The sequence below is a fragment of the Fusarium flagelliforme genome, assembly GCF_020744385.1.
Source record: "Fusarium flagelliforme strain FIESC 12 MPI-CAGE-AA-0113 chromosome Unknown B0J16scaffold_2, whole genome shotgun sequence".
NCBI classification, from domain to species: Eukaryota; Fungi; Ascomycota; class Sordariomycetes; order Hypocreales; family Nectriaceae; genus Fusarium; species Fusarium flagelliforme.
The window spans coordinates 6340237-6366728 of record NW_025763504.1 but is presented as its reverse complement, the minus strand read 5'-3'; the positions used below and the strand labels follow the sequence as shown (position 1 = coordinate 6366728).

At 47.4% G+C, this 26492-nt stretch overlaps 8 protein-coding genes and 1 non-coding gene across 9 annotated transcripts; 4 read left to right on the top strand and 5 right to left on the bottom strand.

Annotated features, from left to right (window-relative positions):
• Positions 1-354: 354 nt before the first annotated feature.
• Positions 355-1859, bottom strand: B0J16DRAFT_369894 (uncharacterized protein; the record flags this gene model as incomplete). Its single annotated transcript, XM_046130311.1, has 2 exons — positions 355-1101; positions 1160-1859. 2 exons carry the CDS (start codon positions 1857-1859, stop codon positions 830-832), a joined length of 972 nt encoding a protein of 323 aa, XP_045987727.1. The 3' UTR covers positions 355-829.
• Positions 1860-4912: 3053 nt separating this feature from the next.
• B0J16DRAFT_354418 (uncharacterized protein) lies at positions 4913-7009 on the top strand (the record flags this gene model as incomplete). Its single annotated transcript, XM_046129368.1, has 4 exons — positions 4913-5362; positions 5413-5609; positions 5658-6162; positions 6218-7009. The coding sequence occupies 4 exons, from the start codon at positions 4913-4915 to the stop codon at positions 7007-7009; spliced, it is 1944 nt and encodes a 647-aa protein (XP_045987726.1).
• A 603-nt stretch (positions 7010-7612) lies between these two features.
• B0J16DRAFT_369893 (uncharacterized protein) lies at positions 7613-10122 on the top strand. Its single transcript, XM_046130310.1, has 5 exons — positions 7613-8274; positions 8326-8658; positions 8738-8903; positions 8963-9243; positions 9293-10122. The coding sequence occupies exons 1-5, from the start codon at positions 7804-7806 to the stop codon at positions 10067-10069; spliced, it is 2028 nt and encodes a 675-aa protein (XP_045987725.1). The 5' UTR covers positions 7613-7803; the 3' UTR covers positions 10070-10122.
• A 564-nt stretch (positions 10123-10686) lies between these two features.
• Positions 10687-11739, top strand: B0J16DRAFT_395783 (uncharacterized protein; the record flags this gene model as incomplete). Its single annotated transcript, XM_046132209.1, has 2 exons — positions 10687-11072; positions 11126-11739. Exons 1-2 carry the CDS (start codon positions 10841-10843, stop codon positions 11737-11739), a joined length of 846 nt encoding a protein of 281 aa, XP_045987724.1. The 5' UTR covers positions 10687-10840.
• A 57-nt stretch (positions 11740-11796) lies between these two features.
• On the bottom strand, positions 11797-11868 carry B0J16DRAFT_t73. Its single transcript has one exon. It is a non-coding gene; the product is annotated as a tRNA-Gln (tRNA).
• Positions 11869-12959: 1091 nt separating this feature from the next.
• On the bottom strand, positions 12960-13733 carry B0J16DRAFT_317477 (uncharacterized protein; the record flags this gene model as incomplete). The annotated part of the gene is made up of 4 exons (XM_046125369.1): positions 12960-13127; positions 13175-13230; positions 13281-13614; positions 13665-13733. 4 exons carry the CDS (start codon positions 13731-13733, stop codon positions 12960-12962), a joined length of 627 nt encoding a protein of 208 aa, XP_045987723.1.
• Positions 13734-16450: 2717 nt separating this feature from the next.
• Positions 16451-20405, bottom strand: B0J16DRAFT_369891 (SNF2 family N-terminal domain-containing protein). Its single transcript, XM_046130309.1, has 10 exons — positions 20094-20405; positions 19664-20048; positions 18999-19612; positions 18618-18946; positions 18537-18570; positions 18294-18490; positions 17354-18245; positions 17119-17304; positions 16916-17066; positions 16451-16862 (listed from the first exon to the last, which is right to left on the bottom strand). The coding sequence occupies exons 1-10, from the start codon at positions 20351-20353 to the stop codon at positions 16794-16796; spliced, it is 3117 nt and encodes a 1038-aa protein (XP_045987722.1). The 5' UTR covers positions 20354-20405; the 3' UTR covers positions 16451-16793.
• Positions 20406-20802: 397 nt separating this feature from the next.
• Positions 20803-24206, top strand: B0J16DRAFT_336052 (uncharacterized protein). The gene is made up of 8 exons (XM_046127161.1): positions 20803-21234; positions 21289-21487; positions 21538-21651; positions 21700-21990; positions 22044-22670; positions 22726-22837; positions 22885-23163; positions 23215-24206. The coding sequence occupies exons 1-8, from the start codon at positions 20920-20922 to the stop codon at positions 24173-24175; spliced, it is 2898 nt and encodes a 965-aa protein (XP_045987721.1). The 5' UTR covers positions 20803-20919; the 3' UTR covers positions 24176-24206.
• A 1-nt stretch (position 24207) lies between these two features.
• On the bottom strand, positions 24208-26333 carry B0J16DRAFT_361582 (heterokaryon incompatibility protein-domain-containing protein). The gene is made up of 2 exons (XM_046129756.1): positions 25785-26333; positions 24208-25735 (listed from the first exon to the last, which is right to left on the bottom strand). The coding sequence occupies exons 1-2, from the start codon at positions 26140-26142 to the stop codon at positions 24243-24245; spliced, it is 1851 nt and encodes a 616-aa protein (XP_045987720.1). The 5' UTR covers positions 26143-26333; the 3' UTR covers positions 24208-24242.
• Positions 26334-26492: the final 159 nt, after the last annotated feature.

Genomic DNA, 26492 nt, shown 5'->3' with positions numbered 1-26492 from the left:
GGTGACGCTCTGGTCAGGGAGCATGCAGGCCAGTGGACCCTGGACCCTGGACCCTGAAGTTGTCGAAGCGCCGAGATCTGCAGTGGGGGAGAGACAAAGGCAAGATCGATGACACCCGACTTCAAGAAAAAAGCCGATCGGGTGAATAAAAGTTGTTTTTTGCCAGTGAGAATAATTTGCCTACTGTGGCTCGTACGAGTTCGGAAAGTTGCAGCTGGAGCGGGATGCAGGGGCTCAGCTTGAGACGTGAAGGTGCGGGAGTGATTGGCTGCTCACATCAGTGCCAAGGTGTCAGGTCTTCCACGTCAACGCTGGCTCAGTGGTCATTTGGTCTCTGCTGCAAAACACGAGGCGCAGCTGGATAAATAGTCAAATTGATGGGCTGGGAATAAATACGTGTTATTTAGTTGAGGTATACGGCTGGTGTTGACGACTGTTGTCGAAGATGGATGCAGGCAGAATGTTGTGAATGTTCAAGTACAGAGGACGAAAGGCGCATTGGTAAAGCTAGCTTACTTCCGCCTACTAACTGAGACAGAATTCACTTTGACGACAACGACCCATTCTCACTGCTGTGCTGCCCTGGAAGACAGGAGGATTTAGTTAGGTCACCTCGAAACATGCCATAAAGTTTGTTTACAGTTGGGATTCGCAATGTTTAGGACTTCTTGAGATTGACTTGCTATGTGTTGGCGGACCATCTCTCGTAGTCTACTACAAGTCTACAACCTATATCCTTCCATTTAATGCCACACGAATTTTGGTTCTCGTCTTCATTCATCCATTCTCTCCATATCAGTTAGATAATTCTCGATGTCAATTGATTCGATTAGGCCGTTCCGGCAAGGAAAGACTTCAGCGAGGCAAACTTCTCCGTGGTCTCTCGCAGCTTCTCAGCAGTCTCAGCGCTGAAGGAGAAGTTGACAGGGCGTCGGGAGACATGAGCGCCACCGGGGCTCTGGCCTTCCTCGACCTTCTGAGCCTCTTCGACGTGCTGGACCTCCTGAGTTTGTCCCTCGCTCTGTTCGGAAGCCTTGGGTCCCTGGGGGTTCCAACGGCTGGTTTCAATACCAACATCCCGTTCGAGTCCGTTCTTGACAGCTGCAAGAAGAAAGTCAGCACGGCGAGAATTGTCAAAACATGGAACGCGTATTCTTACAAGTGTCAGAACTAGTCTCGATAGTAGCTTCGTCCTCGCGTTGATAGTCCTTAGCGGGAGTAGAGTCAACGCCAGCATTCTCGGCAGTGCCAGCATCGCTAGTCCAGGGGTCGACACGGGGGCCGGAACCAGCCTCGGTGTGCATAGAGGTATCGGCAGCAGCTTCCTCAAGGGAAGAATCCTTGTCGATGGCGACTTCGACGAAAGAAGTGTCGACAGGGGCAGAATCGACAGCAAGCTTGGTGACACCCTCGACCCAAACATGCTCCTTGGCAGGCTCTTCGCCAGTTGCCTTGGCCATGATGACAGAAGCGTCGGGGTGGTAGGGGCAAGTGTGCTTCGAGTGCCAGAGCTTCTTGAGGAGCGAAGAGTGCTCCTCCCAAGCGGCGTCGGGAATAGCAGGTCGCTGCAAGAGAGCGGACTCAAGGATCTCTCGGTCTTGACGACGATCTCCAACGTTGTCCTCTCGAGTGGTGCAAGAGGCACATCGGACCTTGCTGACAGAGCTGAGATCGACTCCGTCGGTAGGGACGACGCGGGTAACAGTACCGCAAGTGCCGAAGAAGCAGATGCAGGCGCCGCGAGAAAGATCACAGACGACACGGTCGTGGGCGATCATGTGGAGCTTGCCGCAAGTGAAGGACATCTCGGGGGGGCTCAGAGGAGCGCATTGCGCGATGGTGATGGTCTCAACACACATTTTGTTGTTGAATGCAAAAGTCAACAAAGAGGGTGATTCTTGTAAGTGAGCTGCAACGACGCGAAGATGTGAGTAAAGGAAAGGATGAAGGTGAGGGAAGGAGGAGAGGAGAAGACCACTTACATACAAAAGCCTTGGGTGCAACAGATGAAAAGAAGGAATGGTTGCCCCGGAGCTCTGTCGCAGTTGTTGTTGGGTGAGGAAGGAAGGCCGAAGGTTGAGTGGGAGATGAGAGGGAAGGTAGGTAGACGAAAGTGCTGGCCCGAGGAATCAGGCAGCCGTGGGGTGAATCGAAATGGCAGGAACGAGGGGGAAGTTGAGAAGTCCGGCACTGGCTCTAAACGGGAGACTCAAGTTCCACTTGCAATAGGTACTAGTGGAAATGTCCAGTAGAAGTTAGGGGCTCGACCAGTAAACGAGCGTGAGTTAGAGAATGAAGATGCCCTGGAGAGCTTGATCGATGGAGAATTAAATAGGACATTCACTCCACTGAGAAGAGAAGGGAAAGTGCCTAGATGGCCGAGTGCACTTTGATCAAACTTGCGCCTGCCTAGGCAATCTCCCTGTATTGCTGGGCCTCGGTGTGCTTCAGAATATGACGACCGGCGAGGCATACAATTGCTGGAATTAAATCTGAATATCCTATAAAGACAAGAGATGTTTGCCATTCATGCAAATAGGTCTACCGAAGCAGGGTATAGCGTAGGCGTAGGTGTTTGGTAATATACTAGGCCGCTCGGGCATGCACCAAATGTCCTGCTTGCTTGCCTCCCTTCAGTTTCTTTTGTCTTCCACCGACATCATCAACAACAATAACGCTTCATTCCATTCACACTCGGGAGCACAACCATTACGGCATCACTTTACAGCCAGCTGGACTTTGTTTGCTCTTTTGAGATCTATGGAGGCAAGACGAAAGCGACGCCCCGACCGAGGAGTCATTTCACTCCAACGAACATGGCTAGCAGCGACCTCCAGTACCAAGGTATTAACTCACCGGGGAATAAACATCCATATCTGCCTCAGACGGCAACTCTCACTCCTTCACCGTCAAGAAAACTCGGAGTTACAAAGGTCATTGCCATGGAAAACAACAAACCGAAATTGAGACGAGGCAAGCAACATCCTTTCAGCACCGAACTTACCGTTCAAAGATAAGAAGAGGTATTTGCTCTTACCAAATGTTTGATACATCATACTGACTAGTTGTCCCCTGGGTAGGAGCACCGCAGCTGCCATTGCGAAACTTAGCCGACGATTGAACAAATCGCATCATTTACGGACGCGAAAAGCACACACTTCCGAAAGATCGACGATGTTCTAGAAGCAGACACCGTTTCCGCGAGCCGCACGTGTCAAGTATCAAGAACGAGATGAGAGACAGTCAATTCGAGCCTTCTTGAGAGGCAGGACCTGAAAGGCGTGCGGACAAATGCGACACAGTTGAAAACCGACTGGTACCCCGAATGGCAACACTCATCTTCACGCGGTTTCATGTCCAATTCACCGCTGTACACAAGGATCCACATGACCCAAGCAGTTGAAGTTCCCATGGCATCTTCGCTGGCATCTTCGCTGGCATCTTCGCTGGCATCTTCGCTGGCATCTTGGCTCAATATCCCCTCCTCCGAGCAAACTCTGTGGGTTACCCTAATCGGCATTTCGACATTCCCGCGCCATAGCCAAGCCAACTGCTTATTTTACTTCTAGAATCGACCATTCATCTGATCAGAGGCTTAGACCTTGGCGAAAGGACGAGCGCGGCCAAGAGAACAGGCAACAGAATTAAAGATTGGGTCCTTCTCCATACCAAGACCGACCGAAGCTGGGGGACGCGTTTGCGGTACTTCTTGTCGGGGTAAATTGGGTCAAGTTCCACTGTTTGGGGATTAAAGTGTCAACCTGTTTCGATGATCGGTTGATTTTATTTGGACATCATCAATCACATCGAACATCAGCGGAGAACGGATGATGCAGATTGCCATTCGTGTCTTGGTGATCAGACTGGGAAACAATGGTTGGCCATGAAGATAAGCTTGCTCCACGTGCGTAACAAGGTCCGGGGTTTGTCCAAGACACTGACCATCGAAACAGAAGCAGATACCCGATGTCATTCCCGCAAACGAAAAGACGAAAGACACATACATAGAAACTTGCAAAAAGAAAGTTGACGTCAAGCGCTATGTTCGCTCGGCAGACTGTGACGCACGCCCAGACTAGCGCCAAGCTACCCTTGTCGCGTGAGGGTCACCCATTTAAGCTTATTCCAGTCAACTTTTGGTGGCTCCATCAGCAAGGGTCTTGTTCCTTGGGAGGAATTTACTGATCGCAGTGCTGGAGAGACATCTACACAGTTGGCGGGTTTAAGGTTTCGGAAAGCCGGTGATTGTAAGTCGATCAATTGACTTTCAATACAACTCAATTCTAACGACTCCGCGACAGTTTTCGGGATTTGAGTGTTTGAGATGGCACATCGGCGGTGGTCTTCGAAGGTGAAAGCTCAAACCTCCGGCAGCGCAATCACACTTCACCGCAAAGAAGACACCAAAACGTCGCATGCACCATCGCACTACATAACGCTTCCCCTTCCAGGCTCCGTTACATCCGCCGCGTCATCAACATTGAAGGAAATCAGCAAAGAGACAATGAGCACTTCTTTCTCACATCTTCTGGGCCAACGTCATAAACCGGGTTGCTCAGACAGGGATACACCGAGACTTGAGCCGCGCCCAGCCAAAGAAAACGGAAGACAATACGGCGATCATACTTGGCGAACTCCCCACTCCTCCAGTATCAAACGGCTTGCCCAGTGTGGAGAAAAGCTTGGAATCCTTTGAGGAAATCCATATAATAAGTGATGGGTTGTCCACAGATCTCTACTCTGCCTGTTTTCTTCGTTACATTCGACATCAAGGAAAGGTCCATTAAAATCCGGGGCCCCAAGATCTTCCCCAGACTTTCAAAGCTTGTCAGTGACTGCTGACCTACTTGAGCCGGTCATCCTCTATCTGCTCTGTCTCACTTGGACTCGAGTGCACTACTCAATCGGCATCATGCCGCCTCCAAGAGCAGACGATGAAGCTCCTCACCAAGAGGACTACATCAATGAAAGTCATCGCAACTCCAGCAGCAATGGCACCTTCGTTAATGACAACCCCAACATTGGCGGCGAGCGTCGTGTCTCCAAGGCGACCCTTTTGCGCAATCCTCTGGCTGGTATGACCCGAGCTGAGGTCCTTGCCGACGTTGACGCTTTTGTCGACTCAAAGGGTCTTGATGAGCACCGTGAGGATTTCCGCAAAGGAGCTCTCGTTGCCCAGGTGAACAACACCCCGGGCGCATATGAGAAGATTGATATTCTCACCGAAGATGAGAAGGCTGTTCTCCGAAAGGAAGAAACGTCTCGATGGCACCAACCCTTTGCTTTGTACTTCCTTTGCACCCTTTGTGCTGGGTCCGCTATCGTGCAAGGTATGGATCAAACCGCTGTCAACGGTGCTCAAGTATGTTTCCATCCCAGACAGATCTCTTCAGCCTTCTAATAACGGCTTAGGAATTCTATTTCGAGGAGTTTGGTATTGAGAATGTATGGATGAAAGGTCTCACCAACGGAGCGCCATATCTCTGCTCCGCCCTTATCGGATGCTGGACCAGTCCTATCCTCAACAAGTATACCGGTCGCCGTGGAACAATTTTCATCTCGTGTCTTGTGTCCGGTGTCACTGGCTTCTGGATGGCCGCCACTACCTCGTAAGCCTACCAGCCCCAGCCAAATGTGCCCCTCTAACAGCTTCATAGTCTCTGGAACTTCCTCTTTGCCCGCTTTATGCTTGGTTTCGCCGTCGGCGCTAAGTCCAGTACCACCCCTGTCTATTCTGCTGAGTCAACACCAAAGAACATTCGTGGTGCCCTCACCATGATGTGGCAAATGTGGACTGCCTTTGGTATCGCCCTGGGTTTCATTGTCTGTGTCGCTTTCGAAAACGTTACCATCATCGGCGGCCCCACTTCCCCTTGGCGATGGATGATGGCTTCCACCTCTGTTCCGCCTCTGCTTGTCATGATTCAAGTTTACTTTTGCCCCGAAAGCCCTCGCTGGTACATGGAGCGCGGCAACTATAGCAAGGCCTTCCGATCCGTTCGAAGACTTCGATTCTCCCCCGTTCAGGCTACACGAGATATGTACTACGCCTACAAGTTGCTCGAAATTGAGCGTGGTGAAAGAGAGGGTCGAAACCTGGTAAAGGAGTTCTTCACTGTTCGCCGAAATCGACGTGCCGCTCAGAGTGCCTGGTTCTGCATGGTAAGTACATCATTTATCTTGCTCTATTTAGATTTAAGACTAACCAAATAAAAAGTTTATGCAACAATTTTGTGGTGTGAACGTCATCGCCTATTATTCAACTTCCATCTTCCGCAACGCTGGTTATGAACTGTCTGAAGCCCTTCTTGTCTCAATGGGAGGCGGTCTTATCAACTTCCTTTTCGCTATCCCAGCCATCTACACCATCGACACATTCGGCCGACGAAACCTTCTTCTCGTTACTTTCCCTCTTATGGCAGCCTGTCTCTTCTTCACTGGCGGTGTATTCAACATTGAAAACCAACAGGCTCTCATCGGCACTGTAACGACAGGTCTCTACATTTTCATGGCTGTCTACTCTCCCGGTCTTGGCCCTGTGCCCTTCACGTACAGTGCCGAAGCATTCCCCCTCCACATCCGAGATATTGGAATGGCATCTAGTACCGCCATTACTTGGGGCTTCAACTTTATCATCAGTCTGACCTGGCCCGCCCTTGAAGAAGCTTATGGGATTACTGGTGCTTTCTGCTGGTATGCCGGATGGAACGTCTTTGGCTGGATCTTTTGCTACTTCATGCTCCCCGAGACCAAGAACTTGACACTTGAGGAACTCGATAATGTCTTTGGTGTTAGCAACAAGGAGCATGCTTCTTACTACGCGAGGAAGTTGCCTTGGTACTTGAAGAAGTATATCCTTCGCACGGATGTCCCACCTTTCCCTCCTCTGTACGAGTTTGCGGCGAATGATGGTCATTATCCTCAGGAAAAGCCTGACACTAAGCACGTTGAGGGCAACAGTCTTACTCCTGATGCTGGAGATAAGGAGCTTATCAGTGAGCGCAGATGAGTTCACTGGTTGTAAGAAGGTTCTCATTTTTCAACAACACTACTTGGCATTCTGCCAAAGATAAACGTTATGTGAGGGTTATTGATGGAGGAGTGAAGAATAATAATATCATAATTGTATACTCAATAAATCTTATTATAACCTAGCATCTATTTTTGAATGCCAGTTGTGCTATTTATTATCCTTTGCAGAAGCATAAAAAGGCTGGGAGAGTCTTGAGCTGGAAATATCAGGATGGTACCTTCCCAATTGGGATACGAGTCCAGCTGGGCAGGTATCATCTGGTGCTGCTGTCAGCTCAAGGAGAGTCCGTGGTCGCAGCAGATATTTGGACCTTCAATCTCTTGCACAATACTCAGCCACGATAAGCACAGCGACCTTGCATTTGTTGTGTTGCAATGACTGGAAAAACAGCGTCATCTATCGTTGGGGGAAACATACAACCTGAACTTGATCTGTGTCTTCATCGTATGATTGGTGGCATTCACGCATCCGGATGTCAGCAATCCTTCGGGGATTCTGCTTGGGGCTTCTGCGCCGTACCCATGGATCGCTTATCGCGAGGCCTATATTCCCCGCAATTGCCGACTTGGTTCTGTCCTTAACTACTCTCGCAGATGGCTGACTGAGAAATTTATCTCGCCTTCAATATCTAGTCCCACCGAGTTCGAATTGCGGCGGTTTCCCCTCGAGGTTTGTCTCTCAAATGGGAGTAGGCAATCGAGGCGCCGAAAACGTTACTCGCGACTGTGGGCCCAAGCTATACGAATATCTCTCAACGCCAAGCGTCCGAAATGTCCGGTTCCGCGAAAACGCAGTTCGAGCCTCCCTCGGTAGTGGAACTGGAGTCGCTTTCTAGCTCACCAACTCTACGAACGACCTGGCTGTCCAACGAATTCGAGAAGTCCTCTTCTTCATGTTCTTCTTCGATCAAGATCGCCTTCATTGACGCGTGGCGCGATATAAGCGCTTTTGAACGAGTCGATTCTTCTCGCTGCCGTCGTGTTGGCTGGCAGTTTCTGGCTATCATATGGATCTCGTTTTTGTTCACGTTGCTGGGGTTTCTTCCGATTGGGACGGCAAGAAGCAACGCTACTCCTTGCCGGCCGGATGGAAATTTTCAAATGGATGCAAATGAAATGTTCGATGAGGATTTCTACTACAGTATCAACTGGTGGGCAGCTGAAAGCTTCTTTCAAGTCACCCTCAGCTGGGGCAAGCTCACCTTTACGTCTGCTAAACTCATCGATGTGGTGTGGGACCTGGTAAGGACAACTCTACGGAGCTGTCAGGGACGTGCTGACGAAAGCTTTTAGGTCGTTGGTAGGGGAGGTCAATTCATCATGTCTCTCGTGACCTGGCACGTATTCACTCAATATCTTGAGGTATCTATTGCAAGTAAGCCGGCCACGTACACCACGGTATGGCTTGTAAGGTTTCGCCAAGATACATCTGTGCTTTCTATGATCCGCCTGGTTACCCAGTTCTTTCGTCAAGGACTTGCATCGAAAGCTGCGATGTCTGTCATGGCAGCGACGTTGTCATTACTCCTCGCATTTCCTACTATTGCAGGCTCGATGACTGGATATACTACGTTCAACGATCCTTACATGACCTCTAGCAGTGGAAAGCTATTTCCTTTCCGCTATGTACGTCCGGTAGCCTACATCATACACGACGGAGAGAGGACTTCGGAATTGAATGATGAGCACGTTGTATTTTGGATAGGAGGTGAAACGAAAACAAAATGGGAGCCCTAGTCCGAGACTGACACATAACATAGGAGACCCTTCAGAAGGCAACTACTACCCTCTGTGGAGGATGTTTGACCAATGTTTCGATGATAAGAAAGCATATAAAAATGAATGCCAGCTACAATGGGACGTGTCGCAGTGTGAGTCCAGGTTGCGACCTTCTACATATACTCAGCTAACCAAAGGCCATAATTGACAGACGTTCAGCAGTATAGCTTCAACGGCTCTAGTGGTAACACAGGCGAGACCCATAATAAGACGACGACATTTCGTGGACAGACCATAGATTGGCCACCCCTTAATATCTCCGCATACGATCTTCCAAATTCGTTCTATTGGGGGTGGACGGAGAAGGAGGCCGGGTACTATTACAACGACCCATTCAGAGGTGGTCCCGAGACGCTATATCTTGTTGATAGCGACTTGTACACCTCGTCCCAACTTGAACAGAATGGTGTTTGTCAACCGACAACAGGAGAGGTAAGAGGATCCAAAAATGACCCAGATGTAGGAAGCTCACACTTGGCAGGACTCAGGACAACTGTATCAATGGGGTTTCTCATTTTTACAGTTATACACCGTAGTAATCCTTCTCCTACTGTGGTCCCTGGCTCTGATGGTCCTATGGAAACAATCGCACGAAACGCTGAAGCTCAACAGTCGCGAAACGACATCTCGCCAATGGAAAGGCCTGTTGGACCTGACCGATACCATCCGATGCCAACTGAAACAGGCCGATATAGATATCAACAATCTCTCAGACAATCAGCTCGAAAATGAGATTCAAAAGATCTTGAACGGCGGGTCTGTGTCTTCAGAGTACCTTTCTGCAAAGCCATTCAGCTTCTGGCGCTGGTTAGGAACCAAGAAGTGGTGGATTCTTCGAGTCTTCTTCATCACGGGACTACTCGTAGAAGAACACGTTCTCAGGCCTGTAGGGCCCCGCGACGACGAGGAGTGGTTGGACTACTTTCAAATACTGCTTTTCCCGCCACTTTATGCGATAATGAGCTTGATAGTCGCTTTTACGTTTGGCAACACTTTGAAGCAGAAAGTCGTCTTGTTCACAGTGGCATGTGGAGTTTGCATTCCCTTCTTCTTCTATAGTTACGTCCATCGTGATGCAGTTCTGCCTGGGGTTGCTTTAGGGTTATGTTTAGCGCTCGCGTTTGGGACTACACAAGGAAGTCGGTGGGTGTTATTTGCTGTGCCATTTACTTGTAACTGGATTGTTGTTTTCATTTCGTTCTTTGCTGGGTTCCATCTTCCGAAAGCTATAACTGGTACTAGTGCTTCCTTTGCCTGAGAAGTTTGAATATAACCGGCGTTTTAGGTACAACTTGGCGGCTTCAAGACGAGCGGTCGTCGGAATTTTACATATACTTTGTATCACGGCGACATGTCTTTGCCTTTGTACCACAATATTGGCATCACCTCACACGGCGACCGGACTCCGGAATAGTCGATAATGAAAAGCATCACACAATATCCCTCTTGAGGAATTGGATCGCGACATAGCTTTCATGTGTCTCACAGGTTGTCGTTCCATTAAGCTACGACCCACTGTTAATTGTATTGCCACAACACCATCGCGCCGATCAACCATCATCATCACGACGCCAAAAAGAAGGTTTCCCACCCGAGAGTAAAAATCACACCCCATCCGCGAAACCGGTCCCCGAATCCGTTTTACCGCCTTTAATCTGATCCCTACTAGCTTCTCTTATACAGAAGCTTAAAATCGCAAATCTCGATGGTAAAAACGTAGGAACGATACCCTGACTTTCGAACCTGTCAAGTGAGCTTTTGATTGGTTGATTAAGAGTCTTGTGCGTCATTAACCGAAAGCCATAGTCTCTCATTGGTTAAATATGCTGAGTCACTGCTTCTTATCAACCATCGGGGCAGTGCAACGTGTGAAGGCTGGTCTAGCGTGACATGGGTTCGTGAAGCTGACAGACCTCTGTTAAGACTTGTTGCAAAATGGAACGTCTTGACCTGTTATTTTTCTTCCCCCTTCATTTCAAGTTTTCTCTCATCAACTTGACGGCTCAGGTCGAGTCGAGAAGTTTGAATAATGCATTCCCTATATATCGTTGGTCTTGCATTCGCGGCACTAGGAAAATGCGAATCGATATTCATCAACCCAAAACAAAACCTGGCCGACAATAGTTTTGCCGAGAACCCAGTCTACTCACTAGATGAGAATGTGAAAATAGAATGGAAGACAGATCGAATAGGCGGATGCAATCTTTTCTTATGGCAGACCTGGCCACAACCGTCTGTAGCGCAATATCAAAAGATACTTGGTACAAATATCTCTTGTTCCTTGCAATGGTTCGTTAGCTGACTTGTACCGCAGATAACACAACGGATACGAGTTATGTGTGGAATGCGAGCTCTTGGGACGTAACAACCAAGCCATGGGTAATGAACGACACGGACATTCCTGTGTTTCACTTTGCGTTGTACGCGTCAGACCTGGATATACAGCTTGCCAACTCGGGTAACTTCAATATCTCAAAGACTACGGAGGATGAACTGGAACCATCTGCAACATCTATATCAGCGCCATCAGCAACTTCATTAGAGTCTGAATCGTCGACAAATCCACATCACTCGGAACCAACTCAAATCCCGGCAACCGAGCAACAGAACCATGAATTATCAACAGCTGCGCTAGTTGGAATTTCAGTCGGCGTCACATTCGCTGGACTCTTGATCTCTGGAATAATAGGAATTTGCCTATGGAGAAGATTTCGTCGCAGTCAAGGAGGAAGTCAAACATCAGAGTCCAGCACAGACGAGCCATCTTTTTCAAAGGCAGAGCTGGGAAACACACAAGTACTACAAATAGGAAGATCCGAAATGGATTCAGAGCGAGAGGCGCAGGAGCTGTGGGATACGCAAAAGATGGCTGAGCTGGGTGATGAGAATAAGGTGCGGGTCGTTGTTGGGCTTCATGAAGCTCCATAATCTATCGTTAGCTACCAAAAAAAGATTTATAAACATTGGGAAACGATGCAAAAAGAGAGGTCTCGGAGGGAGTCGAACCCTCGCTGGCGGAATCAGAATCCGCAGTCATAACCGTTAGACCACGAAACCAACGCTTGTAACTTGTCGATCAAACTGTTAGCCGAGGCTTTCTGCTGCTGAGCTCTGATTGGTGCTCTTCTCGGTATAGCGTGAAAATCATAAAACAGTCCGTGCCATTTGCAGGTCTTAAAAAATAGTTAGTCTAGGTAACCAAAGCTCACGCCAACGTCACTCGGCCTCTTCTGAGACCTGGCAAACTACCTGTAGGGTATTTCGAGTTTTAGAAACGCAGTTCTTATTTTATCAGTTTTAACGCAGTCTATCTATTCTCTATAAGAGTTAACAACGTACAGTTAAACATATCTCAGAAATCAGGAGTCTATTACTAAAGAAAAGCTAACCGTAGTGGGTGGTGAGATTGTCAAAGAGACTCAAGGGCAGTTAGGATTTAGTTCCATGTGAAAGTCAAACTTTCGGCCGACGGCGAGACGGTGCGTGTGCAAGCGCGCCGTACAATCCCGGCACGATCTCGGGAAGTGACACACACCTGAGCTCTGATAGCAAATTCTGATTTACTCTTAGTTAAGTCCGATGTGATATGAAACCGTTATTTCTTGCGCATATGGTGCGGAATTTTTCACTGCATTTTTAACCTCCTGTGGATGGTGTAACTGTACGTGGGAATAAGTCTGGCAATAAGTGGACAAGGTCCGACGATAAGATAAGATAAGACAAGGAGGCGTCAGGCTAGCTTCAGCCATCTACAATAATCTTGCTATTCATGGGAATTCTTACTTCACAGATAGGAGAAAAAAGAACTTTCCAAGAACAAGCTTACTGGTTCAGACATGATTATTAAGTATGGTCTTGACTATCTGGGGATCCTAAGATTTGTTATAAAGCTTCTGGGTTACATTGTTTATCAATGTCAAGCTAGCACTTAGGGATAATGTTGACTGCCGATATTCCAAATCAACAACGGCGTTGCCCAAGGTTCTGACTTGGGAAACTGATCTATGTAAACAAAAGATGAACACAATACACGGCTACACATTTAACTCTACAAACATCATTCATCGCCAACAAGGTATATTGCATCCTTAACTAGTCTCAGCAGTAAGAAGAGGGAGATCCGGCAGAGCCCGACTATTCTTCAGTATCTAGCGGTGGTTTACCCCCCCATGAGGAGGGTACTTCTGTTCAAGCTCTTCCAAAATCCAATCGCAATGCTGGTTCTCCTGCTCCGTGTAGTCGCCGCCACGCTCCTTCACACGTTGAAGCCCCCACTGAATTGACATGGCAATGTCCTTGAGTACTGGCTCTTTAATCTGTTCTATGTTAGTTATCGCCGCTTCTAAAACATATTGACACTTACCCAGATACATCGCCGGCCACCTTTGCGACAAGCCGAGCAAGCCTTAGTTCCTCGAGCTATTCTATCCTTAGTATGCTGGGCTATAGCTGAGATATGATAGACTTACTTGACTGGCGGTGACAAGGATGTGCCTTATTCATTGAGTTTTGGTCATTTGTTTTCACTTTTGCCATTCGTCTAGTACAGCCGACACAAGGAGTAAGCATGATATGGCCCTGGTTGTTATGTTGCTTTGGGTTGGGACGTGGTTGAAAAGACCCTTGATGCATGGTGGCCCCAACGCTGGTTTGCCCGTTACCGATCTCTGGTTGTGGAGCGGTAATGGCCGAAGGGGAAAGGGAAAAGTTTGAGATGTCCGTGGTATTGAGGAGCAGGCGGGGGTCAATGCAGGAAACGTCAACAAGACCCAAGTTGTTAGTCTGATACCCTTGATGAGATAGCTAAACGCTGGTTAGCCATCCATCAAGCCGGTGAATTATGTCAAACCTACGCCCGAAGAAAGCCCCAGGATAGTGAGAGGCTTCACAGTCATGTCTTTGTTACCACGAGAACGGGTCATGTTGTCGGCTGTGCTTGCTGCGATTGTGAAGATAATGCAATAGTGAGGGGTGATATAGCATATTGGATGAAAGGCAGGTTGAAATGACAATGACCAGATATTTATGTTTTATGTTTTGATTTGAAAAGAAGCTGTAATTCCATTTATCGCGAATCGAGTGCGCTTGCTCTTGCGGAGGAGAAGCGCATGAGCAAGCGCATGAGCAGCGGGTGATTGTGATTACATAGCGACTCCAGTCCGCATCTTTTGAGTCTGTTTTAATGAGTGTGGTAGCTGACGTACTCTTGGTCGGCTTAGATCAAAATTTACACTTATCTGTCTTTCCCAATTCCATGGTATCTGAAGAGGCCTTGCGGTATATTGACCTATGGACAATTGAGTCACGAGTTGACTAGCGCCGGCAGACAGACGGACAAGCTTCTCTAAGTAGGGGATTTCCGAGGCTTTAAATGATTTAAGGTGTGTTAGACAGGCTGAGCCATGCTATATTAACCGTTTAAAGGAAAGGGTAGGACTACGTGAGTATGTGTTTTGGAAGTTGAATGTAGGCAAGGGGAAAAAACGGCCAGCAGACGGGAGGCAGCCTAGGTCTCCAAGAACTAGGAAAAGCTTTGTAATATACTCGAGATGATAGGTACTGTAACGGAATTGATACTTTGCGTAAAATACATATCCATATCGCGAGCCGGGTACCGACTGATGAACAGAGACCATTACGTGCTATTTTTTTCCAAACAAAACACCACTATCATCTCAATTACATGACTTAATTCAGCTCTATGTCCTACTATCAAATGGGAATACTACAGCAAAACTACTGGGTCGGACCGTCGGGATGGTCCTCCCCGCTATAGATTGTGGTGGTAAGGACTCGGCTACGCACAACCTGATCGAGACAGAACATTGTTCCGACTTCCACAAACCGGGTTGTGATTCGACACTGCCCCGCAAACATGTTGACTACTCACAGTGAAACATCCACTCCGGGGTAACAGATGTCGTCCTGGATAGGCTCTCAGTCCAGCATTAAGCGCATCAGCTGCGGCTGCGCAATGTCATGCAGCCCTCACTTCGTCTCAAGAGCAACATGGAGGGAAATGTTCCGTTAGGACCCGGCAGGCAATGAAATTCAACGGATTTACTCGGCCAAAAGCTGGCGCAACAACTGCAAAACCGGTTGACTCACAATGGAAGAGTCGGTGAAGCGAAGGTGTGGACAATGTGCAGTTATCTCTGCGCAGCCGCCACGCAAACTGAGAGGAAAGAAGCGTTAAGGCTTTCTGGTTGGACTATCGTTAACCAATAACTACGTGAGGTGGCGCTTTTTAAAATGAGTGGCTGGCTTACCGCTTGGCGATGAGACACAACCGTCTATGTTACTGGCAACGTGTCCATCGGCGTCCTCCGGGAAGTGTATTAACCTCGAAGCTAGCTCGGGAAAAACAAGCTTCTACAAATCTTCCGAAATCTGGGAGTTAGAAGACTGTTATTCTATGTTACCACGATTCCTGAGACCTTTCTAGTGTTGTTCTCTCGCGGCTTTGCCTCCGCACTTTCGGTATATGACAGCGTGGCTGACATGAAAGGAGGAAAGTGAATGTGGCAGACCAAGGGACAGTACATTCAGCGGTACCAAAACCCAACTACGAAACAACAATAACCCCTCAATTATCAAAAAGAAGATATCTCCCTAAACCACTGCACTCTCGCAAGTTATTTTATCTAAGTACCACTTGAAAACTTCTTATGCTGCCTCGATGTCTTATCGCTACGTCACTATCATGAGTCGGTGCTATCGGTAGCCGCTCAATCCTTCAATCTCTATAAACTAAACTCTAAGAAATACATCATTATGGAACATCCTAAGAATTAGCCGATCCAGACTAGTCAACTCGTCATCCTACGTCGAGCTTACCCAAACAGCTATATCTAGCTTTACGTCATTCTCAACAAATCTCTATCTATAAAATAGCACTGCAAAGGTAACAACCGCGTAAGCACTCTCTAGCTATCATCTGCTACGTTTCTACCTCGACATTATAGTCGGCACCAACTACCAAGCCTGCTATTCTGTGACTACGTTGCTGTATATCTTAGGTTCAACCAAATTACTAAGTTAAAGAAGGCTTTTACAAAATCAGTATGTATAGTCACACAGCCCATATTCTCATCCTGTTATACTAACTACAATCTAATAGAGTTGTCACTATGTCTTACCAGTACACTGGTGAGCGCGAACAGGGTGTTGTTAAGTGGTTTAACGATGCGAAAGGATTTGGATTTATTACTCCAGACGGCGGAGGGATTGACCTGTTCGTTCATTTTCAATCAATTCAAAAACAAGGATTCAAAACCTTAGAAGTAGGGGAACGGGTGTCCTTTCTAGCTGAGGAGGGAAAAAAGGGTCCACAGGCATCTGAGGTAATGCCAGAGGAGGAGCAATCACTCTGAATTAATAAGAATGGCATTATGCTATAAATCTAAGAGATGGATCAATAACAATAATCTGATTTAATTCATAACGCATAGGCGTCACCTTTCTCTAGGACCTCCAACCTGATGTCCTGTCTACCTCGTTTATCTCAGAGCAAATAAGCCAAGATCCTGCAATCAACATTGGTACAGGAGTTACGACCGAGAGCGATGATGTGAATGGCTCAAACGTCATCTACCCTACTCAGACCTTCATGGAAAGCACTGGAACTGACAGTATGGGATTCAAACTTTAGCCTGCCGGTCTGAGATGCCGCCAAAGAGACTGGCGATTCACGTATAGATATGACAGGCTGTTCCTGAGCCCTGCGGTTTAAAGGCACTTGCTTTACAAGTCTTGTGTAAGAACTGGAGTGGTGATGATTTGAAAGAGCAGATAGGAATCCCACATCGGTACACACTTGCTTTATGGTAGACGTGTTATCTTTGGAAGAGTAATAATAGGAGCAGATTAGATAAGGTAAAATGTTTCCAGCCCTTTCAAAAGGTCATAGATTCCATGGAACTATCCAATATGCCAATGAATTAGCGGATACTTTCGACGGTTCTAAAAAATGCTCCATTCTGTTATTCAATCTCCTCCTCGAATCCAAGAGCCGCAATCTGCTTCTTGTACTCTTGCTGCTGTTTGATATCCTGGCCAAAGTCAGTAACCGTATCATACAACCGAACAAAAACAGACTACTCACTTCTTCCACAGTGTCTCTTGTAATATATCTTGTAACACGGACTTCATTCTCCTGTCCAAGACGAATCGCTCTGGAAATAGCTTGACTTTCGACGCTAGGATTCCATTGTAGCTCTGCGATAAAAATGCGGTTTGCACATGTCAAATTCAGTCTAGAATAGTATTAGTAGCTGGCTTGGAAATTGGTGATCTGGACTATCTTACCCAAACGCTCCTGTGCCAGTTGTCATGATAAGCACTGGTGTCTCGTCTCCATTTTCAAACGCATTTAGTGTCTTTTGTCGTTGTGGAAGTGGACTATTCCCGTCGAGTTGAAGATACGGAATCTTGACTTTGTCCAAATGTCTAGCAATAAGATGGAGTGTCCTAGTCCAGCAGGAAAAGATGATGCTGCTCATGTTAGCAAGTCTCAACCACTTGAAGTCTTCGAAAACCATACCTCTTAGTCGTCCAGAGATCTTTCTGAACATCCTCGACAAGTGCCCGAATCTTAGTCGAGTGACCCTCGCTGTTGAAATAATGCTCATGATCATCGTTTGTAGCCGAAGTCCTCTTTCGCTTCTTTCGAGACGCATCCTCGTCATCCTCCGAAGCAGAAGGCGCCTGATACCACCGTACACAAACAGGACAACGTCTCTGTGAAGCAGGTGACTCGGAAAAATTGGAATCCTCTATACACTGCTTACAAAGAACGTGCGAACATCCGTCCTCGAACATTTTCTTGGACCAATCATGGCCCAAGACTGGCATCGGCTGCTCACAACCAACACATGAGATTTCGCCATATTGACCCACAGATCCAATAGTAGCCTCTCGTTCATCCAAGAGGTTTCTTCGATGCCAGGAAAAGAGCTTTTGGTACGTTCCATGGTTGCAAACGATTCGCAACTGAAGCCACATTTGGAACATACCGAATTGCGAACTCTTCTCGACTTCTCCCATACGATGCTCCATATTCCGCAGAATAATGCTTTTAGTCTTGTCGTACTGATCTCTTTCTGATTTAGTGAAGTCCAAGCGACGTGTGAACTGTCTCGTTTTTGGCAAGTCCAAGACTTCTCGCGTGCGACGCAAACAAAGTGCTTCGAGAAGCATGACAAGGCGATCGCGTACCAGCGTCGGATCGTCGTAGGAGTTGTCAAAGGGGGTTTCTATCCACTTTCGAAATTCCGAAGCCTTGTCGAACGGTTCGGCACGGATAAAGCGGAAGAGCGATCCTATATCGGCAAGTTTGTTTTGGATGGGTGTTCCGGATAGACACCAGCGGGAGTTGGCGTGGAGATAATCGCAAGCTTGGAAGAACTTTGTGGAAGGGCGGCGGATGATGTGTGCTGAATCACGTTAGACTTTGAAATATCCCGTGCTAGGAAGCAACTAACCTTCGTCAAGGACCACTCGATACCAACCCAACTTGTACAGAGGCGAGGTCTTGCCCTTGCCCATTAAATATTCGGTAGTAAGTGTATGATAAGTCGTCACTACTATATCCGAATCTTCAATCATGTCGAGCTGAGAGAGGTCCTTCGGTCGCTTGTCGCCATGGTACTTGATAAGCTTGAGTCCTGTCTGAAGATGCCTGTACTGTTAGTGAGGCCCATGACACCTGGAAACACTTGACTTACTTTTTGACCTCATTCATCCACTCGTCAACCAACACTGCACATCATTAGCGATATTCGATAACCGAGAAACGCGGAACTCACAGGCAGCCGAGACGACGACAAGGGTTGACCGAGAAAACCTCGTAGTCTTCCTTCCCTTATGCTCGGCATTCTTCTGATCCGCCCACTCTTGTCCATTGTCAAGAGTTTTCATGACCAAGGCGAGGATAGAGAGTGATTTTCCCATTCCCATGTCATCGGCCAAGATTCCACCGCCCTTCTCCTCTGGTCTGGTGTCTCTCCGTCTTTTCGTGATTTTGTGACGATACTGTATTCTGCCGTCGTGGACAATCTCTTTCCAAAGTCGATATTTGTCGTTAATGTGACCGGATTCTCTTTCTAGCATGAAACCCAACGCTTCCTTTTGATGTCTTCACTAGTGTTAGTTACATATCCTTCAGCAAAAGAATTGATGGAGCTCACCTGAGAAGTTGACGTGTCACTCGATCACCACCTTCTACCAACTGCAGATCTCGGGTATTCTCGACTTTCTTGTAGACGTCTTCCACCATCTTTCGAAGTTGCTCTTCTCTCGTCTTCTTCTTGTTGGAGCCGTTGTTTGCGATAACTTCGTTTTGGATAATCTCGCTCTGACCATCTGCGACCGCGATGCTCAGAAAATGCGGGTTATCGTACTCCAAACCCTGTCTTCCATGACTGGATCTTTGGAGCCACAGCTTTCCGTTTGAAAGAGCTTCACCGACGGAAAACGACATGGAACGTGGTGCATAGATATTAATATCTACTTTGACTCGTGCGTCGGCTGACTTGTTCGCGCGATGTATAATTTCACGCAAGTCGACTTTCAACGCTAGAGGCTCGACAATGACTCGCGGCCGAGTGATCAGCGGCATCAAAGTTTGGCCAGCAGCTGATGATAGATGACCAAAATGCTTATCTTCGTCTGGGAAGCAGAGCATAACCTGCTTTTGGTACTCCACTGGTGTGAAGTACTGATATGCTGATTCTCCGGCTTTCAATCGATCGTCGAACGAGGACATGTCGTCTGGGACTAATTTGACTTCGACGTTGTGAAGCTACCAGTTATCAGCACGAATCCAAAGACGAGCTCATTGTTTTCCACTCACCATGCCATAATGAACCGTGGCCTCTTCTTCGTCGGTTACAAATAGGCCCTCCTCCTCCTCTACCATCTCTTCGACTTCCGGACTTGTCACTGGTGTTGAAGTCCTCGATTGACTTGATTCTGCGGCTTCAGGTGTCACCGAAGATCCCTGGGTACTTTCTACCGGTAACGCAAGATACTGGGATGGCTGTAGGGACGGGTTCCCTTGAAGCAGGCCCATTTGTTGCTCTGACGATACAGGAAGCATGTTGCTGAAGTTGAGGTTAGGGTCGAGGTTGAACCCTCCGTTTAGATCGAGCATGGCGAGCTGCGGGTCCACATTCATGAAATCGTCTGGGACCAAGTCGGTCGGGAAGTAGTTTTGTTGCGATACCACTGGGAAATTGCTTTCTGTGTCAATCCATATTCTAGAACAAGCCGGGGAGTCTTACGAGAGTAAATTTGACGAGCTAGGCCCAAGGAAGTCACTAGTTCGAGGAAGCTCTCCAGTATAGTCGTTCCAAAGGTTCATTTGAAAGTCTATATTGAAAGACTCGTTCGGATTGGAGTACATGTCGGTGGGCAAGGTGCCAGCGAAGGTCGATTGTTGATCGGCCAAGACCGTCTGGGGTAGAGGAGCTGGTCCATGTCGCTCTTGATCGTCGACCGGATTGAGTAGATGTTCCAATGACTTCGACATGTTGCAGCGCATATACCACTCGATTGAAGCACTTCAATTGCTTTTGTCCAAGATGAAGTTTGAGGTCAAAGTCGAAGCTGAATTCGAGTCGGGATTAAAAATTGCTTATCTTCAAGACGAAATGGGAATACTGACAGTCGGGTGACCCCAGAAGGCGCAAAGCCCACCAAAAGTAGGCTGTGGCAGTGTCACTCTCCTGCATGGCACCCCTACCTCGGTCAGTAAAAGATCGAATCACAAGTCGCACCTTCCCCTAGCTGAAACCAGCCGAGTCCACAAGGCAGGATAATACGCGCATAATAGTTCGCCCAATTGCTCGTGTTAATTGGCAATTGGACAGAGGGTTGAAAAAGGCAGGTTAGGCTGATTGAGGCTCTTTTCTGGCTGATTTCACTGCGACTTTAGTTGGGCTGCCTCTGCTGCGCCCCCCGTAATTCCTGCTCGTTTTCCAATCTGACATTCTTTTGTTTTTCGAGTCTGTTGTGCGAGTATTCGGTGACAATTAATTGTATCCATCTTTTACCACCAGGACAATATTCGCTACCTTTGTTTGGACTGCACAACCTTTCACAGTCATTATGGATCTCTTCGCGCCTGCCGTTTTACCTCATGTCACCATGGAACGGCTGAATTCCCTGGCCGCGGAATTTAGACAATCGCTCAAAGAACACCACGAAGAAACATTCCTAGATACCACCAAAGAAGACATGGGAAAGGAGATCCGTGACATCCAAACTTTACGAGATGCGACACATAATATGATCAACATGAATCGGCTAAAAATGTTTCTGGAAGGCATGGACGAACTCGAGAAAGTCCTAATATTTCTCGAATTCCCTGGCGCTAGCAGCGTTATGTCGAATGTGTGGGGCACCGTTAGATTCTTGCTCAAGGTGAGAATAGCTACCAAACTATTTCCGAATCCTCGGCTAATATTTAGATTCTAGACAACGAATACTACGGACAGAGCCTTCGATGGAGTGCTCGATGTTTACGGGCTGTTGGGTGCCCAGTTGGTGAAACTGACACGCTACAGAGAGCTCTTCAAGAGGTACCCAAAAGCAACGGGGTGCTTGGTGAATATCTATCAAGACATTCAACGCTTCCATTCTATAGCTTACAAGCTTTTTTCAATGAGTACAAAGTGTATGTGAGTCATACTGAGACGAGGCATACGTTAACTAACTCTGTTATAGTATGGCAGCGTCTCCAAAAACCAATCTGGGAAGATTCAGCTCGCATGTTCAGAAGGATATCCGAGTCTCTCAGCACCACTGCCAACATCATCAAGGCACAAGGGACCTCCCAAGGTTCGTTACTAAACCTATTCAATTGAACAACTCACTGACGCAAAATAGATTACAGTGGAATCGACCCTGCTTTAGAACAGTACGCATACAACTGGAAGGAAGAATGGCGAAATTTTGAGAACGAGGAAAGCGAGAGGATACACAAGAAAAGATATGAAGTCATCACATGGATCTCAGCCTCAGGGAAAATGGACCGCCTACAAAAGACATTCAGAGAGATGGCAATTTGTCCTAAGAGTGGGCGTTGGCTGTTGAGAAAGTATAGTGCTGTCGCGGATTGGATTGGGGAGGATGAGCCTCCAAATTCTGCCATCTGGCTACATGGCGTTGTTGGTTATGGTGAGTATTGAGAGTTGACTGACGGCCAATCAGAGACACTAACGTACCATCAGGAAAATCGGTCCTTGCATCCTTATTGGTCCAAGAGCTGCAAGATCCAGAAACAGCATTCTCCATCCCACATGGTAGCAAGACTTGCTATTTCTATTGTCAAGAAGATTATAACGAACATCGCACCCATCTCGATATCTTGAAAGGTATTCTACTCCAGATGGTGGAATCAGATGACTATATCCTCCCCCTCTGCCATCAAGAGAAGACGACTAGCGGCGGCCCAAATCTGCTTGAGGCCGCGGTAGCACAAAAGCTCATCAAGACATTCATTGAATACAATCCCAGGCAGTACATAGTCATCGACGGACTGGATGAGTGCGAAGGTACGGAGATTCATCAGACAGCACGGTTCTTCAAGGAATTGGTTTCTGTTTATGATACACAAGTTCAGCTGGGACATCTGAGAGTCATGTTTATCGGCAGAGAGACTTCCGATGCAAGGAAGTACATACCTGATGATGAGTGCTTGAGCGTTGCGCTGAGACCGGAGGATAACCACGACGATATCAGGAACTTTGTGCAGAAAAAGTTACCGCTGTTCTCTGTTACCGAACATGGGCGAGGCTTCAGTCTTTCTGAAGCTGACAAACAGGATGTCGAGAACCTTATCTGTCACCAAAGTCAAGGTAACGGACCTGGAGGACTGGAAGATATATGCATCGGAACTAACACATATATCAGATTCGTTTCTATATGCCCACCTCGCTATCCAGTTTCTTCTGGCACAAGACACCAAGGGCGATCTATTAACCGCACTAAGACATGGCATTCTGCCTGCCAAACTTGGATCTATGTAAGTTCCACCATCACTCGCCATCTTGAACCTACTAACCATCTCAGGTACGAGAAGCTCCTCGAGGCCGTCAAGGCCAGGCTTCTGGCACTGCCTGGAGGCCAGATCAAGTGGGAGAGGTCAAAATCCCTGTTTGGATGGCTCGTCTGTGCAAAGCGACCACTCAGGTGGCATGAGATGCAGGGAATCCTATCTTTTGATCAAGAATCGCTCAAGGTGGATTTTGAAAACAACATGCTGCGACAAGATGTTGAGCGCTATTTGGGATCCATTGTTCATATTCTTGATGGTGAGCATATCAGATTCATTCACTCAAGCGCGAGACGGTAAGTGCACCCCAAGTCCTTTCTACTCGGACCACAACTAATCCACGGCAGCTATATTATCGAGAACCAGTACATCCATGAGAAGCTGGTTCAGTGTCAGCTTACAACAACTTGCCTGAGATATCTGTCACTGCCCTGCTTTGGCAATGACTACATATCAACCGATCGGAGTCTTCATGCCAAAAGTGGCTGGTTCGCCTTCCAGGACTACGCCTGCTCTCAATGGCTTTACCATATCGATACAGTCATAAAAGAGTGTTATGAACTCTTCCAAAACCCTTGCAAAGTGACAACGGACTTTGCATCAGCTTTACAAGACTTTGTCAACACCCACCGATCAGAGATCACGGAATCGACACATGTCGAGTTGGAAAAGGATAATGTCCTGAGGTTCCAACACCTCGAATTTTATGAAGACCTTTTGTTGCTATGGAACCATATTTACACCCACCAGCGAGGCGACTACGCGACACGCAATACCATTGGCATTCCTCAAATTGAAACTGCTCTACAGGATAATCGCACAGAACTGGAAAGATTTCTGCCAAACCAGAAAGCAGGCGATGAAGATCTTGTTCAAGATTACTACGGTGTCAACCTGTACAAATGCCGTCGCACGAGATGTCGCTTTTTCTACATCGGCTACGAAAAGAAGGGTCCTCGTGACACCCATGAGAAACGCCACGAAAGACCCTTCCAATGTCCAATCTCTTGCAACTCGGCCCCTCTGGGCTTCGTGAGTAACAAAGACCGTGATCGTCACATCAACATCTACCACCCCAATCTTGCAGAAGGGGGCCCACATTTTGAAGTTCTAAGTCGCAGACAAATTCCTGGGAAATTTACTTGCAATATCTGCAATAAGAGCTTTACGAGGAATATTAATTTGAAGAGCCATGAGAGAAGTCATTTTGGAGATCGACCTTTTGCGTGTTCGACTTGTGGGAAGGCGTTTGCTAGGGTTAATGATTGTCGGAGACATGAGAAGATCCATGCGAGGAAAGGATATTGAGTTTATTTTGGCGCATATCATATACTTTATCTATCTCATTTAATAATATATCAGTCAATCTATCCTCTTATTTATGCTTAGGCTCTAGCTCAATATTGCGACGCTTCATTCCTTCCCAAGCCCACGAGTCAGCAAATACAGCCAGACCAACTCTCCGAAACACACCCGTGGTAATTTCAACCGCAATCAGCGCCAAGGCGTTCTCAAACCCATCGGACTCTTCAGTCGTTCCCAGAAAGAGATACTGAAGCTTCTTTCCCTTGACTTCCACCGCCATGGATTTTCGAGTTTGGTCGAAATACTCACACATGGTCTTTCGTGACGATCCAAGACTATCATCATTCACAATCCGACAAGACATCGTGACTTTTCCCGCCGTGACAATATCCATCTTTGCATCTTCCTTCTCGATTGGATCTTCGAAGCGGATGGGTCCATCGACTGAAGCCCATGACCAACTCGGCGCTCTCTTAAGATAGCGTTCTTGCACCACGGCATCCTCTTCCTTGTACCATACTAACAGTTGGACAAACCAATCTTTCCAATGACCGTAAATAGCAGTATCCTTCCATACACTTCTCAACTCCGCTATGATACCTGTGATAGCTGGAAGTCGATCACTGTTATTCGAAAGATTCCGTTCCGTGTACTGCCGGAGGATAGTCTTCCAGAGGTACAGCTTGTCAGAGTCATGTGCTCCGAAAGATGGACCACCTTCATCTTCAAACGCAGCCCAAGGCAAAGACTCCAAATGTTGCTGATAATCCAAACCCGCGTCATCGCCGGTAACACTCTGCAAATCGACCTGTTTGCATTGCCAGAGGAGTTGATAATCCGAGAAAATGAGCATTCTCGAAGAAAGCATGAACTCCTGCAAGGTCCAACCTCTAGTATCCAGCGGATGCCTGGGTTGGTAAGGTCTGTCTGATAGATAAACAGAACCCGTGCGACCGTCCTCAGTTGGAATCTCGAACCTGTTCTCCGGTAGGAACGGCTTTTGTCCCAACGGCCCAGCGTCAAGAAATCCTTGAGACGCCGCCTCAGCAGTACCAGCAGCAAGCGTAACAACAGCATTCTTATAAGTAGTAGCCATCTTCCCAAACTCCCGATGCATATCCTCCCAATCATCCTGCCAAATACAAAATCGATCAACCCAAAGAAACTCAAAGCCCAACTGTCTCGTAACAACCACAGCATCCTGAATAGTCTGTTCCAAATCTTCCATCTTAATCTCCTTCTCAAGCATATCCTGGTTGGTTTTCTTCAATTCTGTTAACCCGCCGTGTTGGGGCTTGGGACCCCAGCAGTAACTTAGTGCTATGTATGAGCCGCACCGGTCTCTGGTGTTGATGTGGAGTTTTATGGGGGTGTTGGGGGTTACGCGCAAGACACGGGTGGGAAGAACTGAGTCGCGGGAGTAGCGACATTCTTCGTGGCCTTTGCTTGGGTCATCTGGTCGGAGACAGTTGTGCAGGAGTTTCTTAGCTGCAGCCATGACTGCTGGACTTTGTACATCTCTGCGTAGTGGCCTTCGGGATATGAATGTGCTGAGAGGATCATCTAGTAGAGGTCAACATAACCCCAGCAACAAATGTTGTTAATCTCATACCTGGTTTTACGAAAGGATAAAGAGTTATACATCCTTCTTCATCCTTCAGAGTACCTCGGAGAACATGGATGAACCCTTTGACAGGACTGGGGTTTTTGAAGACAATTCGCTCATGACTTGTCCATCTGCTCCCAAATTCCATAACAGCAAGGCTAAAAATGATTTTACAAAGGTAACAACCATTCTTGATTGAAGCTGTGCATTCGTTACGAGTAAGATGCAGGAGTCCTCTGGAGTTGAGTTTTGGAAGACTTGATTGAGAGAATAAACATATACATGCCTCGCATTGTGAGCTGGCTTCCGTTCGACGTGCCTTTTTTCTTGGTGGACTGTTGGCCAAAGGACGACTGTTCTTCATAATGGTCAGCGAGTGGGTGGTCGGATGATCTGAGCGACCAATTATCTACCAGTGGTCGCTGATTCAATCTTCGCTGGCTACTCTCATGTAAGGTCAATCTTGTTCTGATGACAGACTGGCCAGGTATAGCAGAGAGCCCCAAGACGTTTTGTCTCGACAGATTCGTGGGGCATCGATCAGCCATGATTTTCTTTTGCCTTTTTATGGTTCGCCACAGAGCCTCTTTACACTGCAATTTTAACCCACCCCGCAGCTAAGCACATATCGCTTATCAACCAATTGACTTGCATGGAAGGAGGCTTATCTTTCCACCTACTACTGTATTCTTTGGAAGTATCAGCGGCTGAATG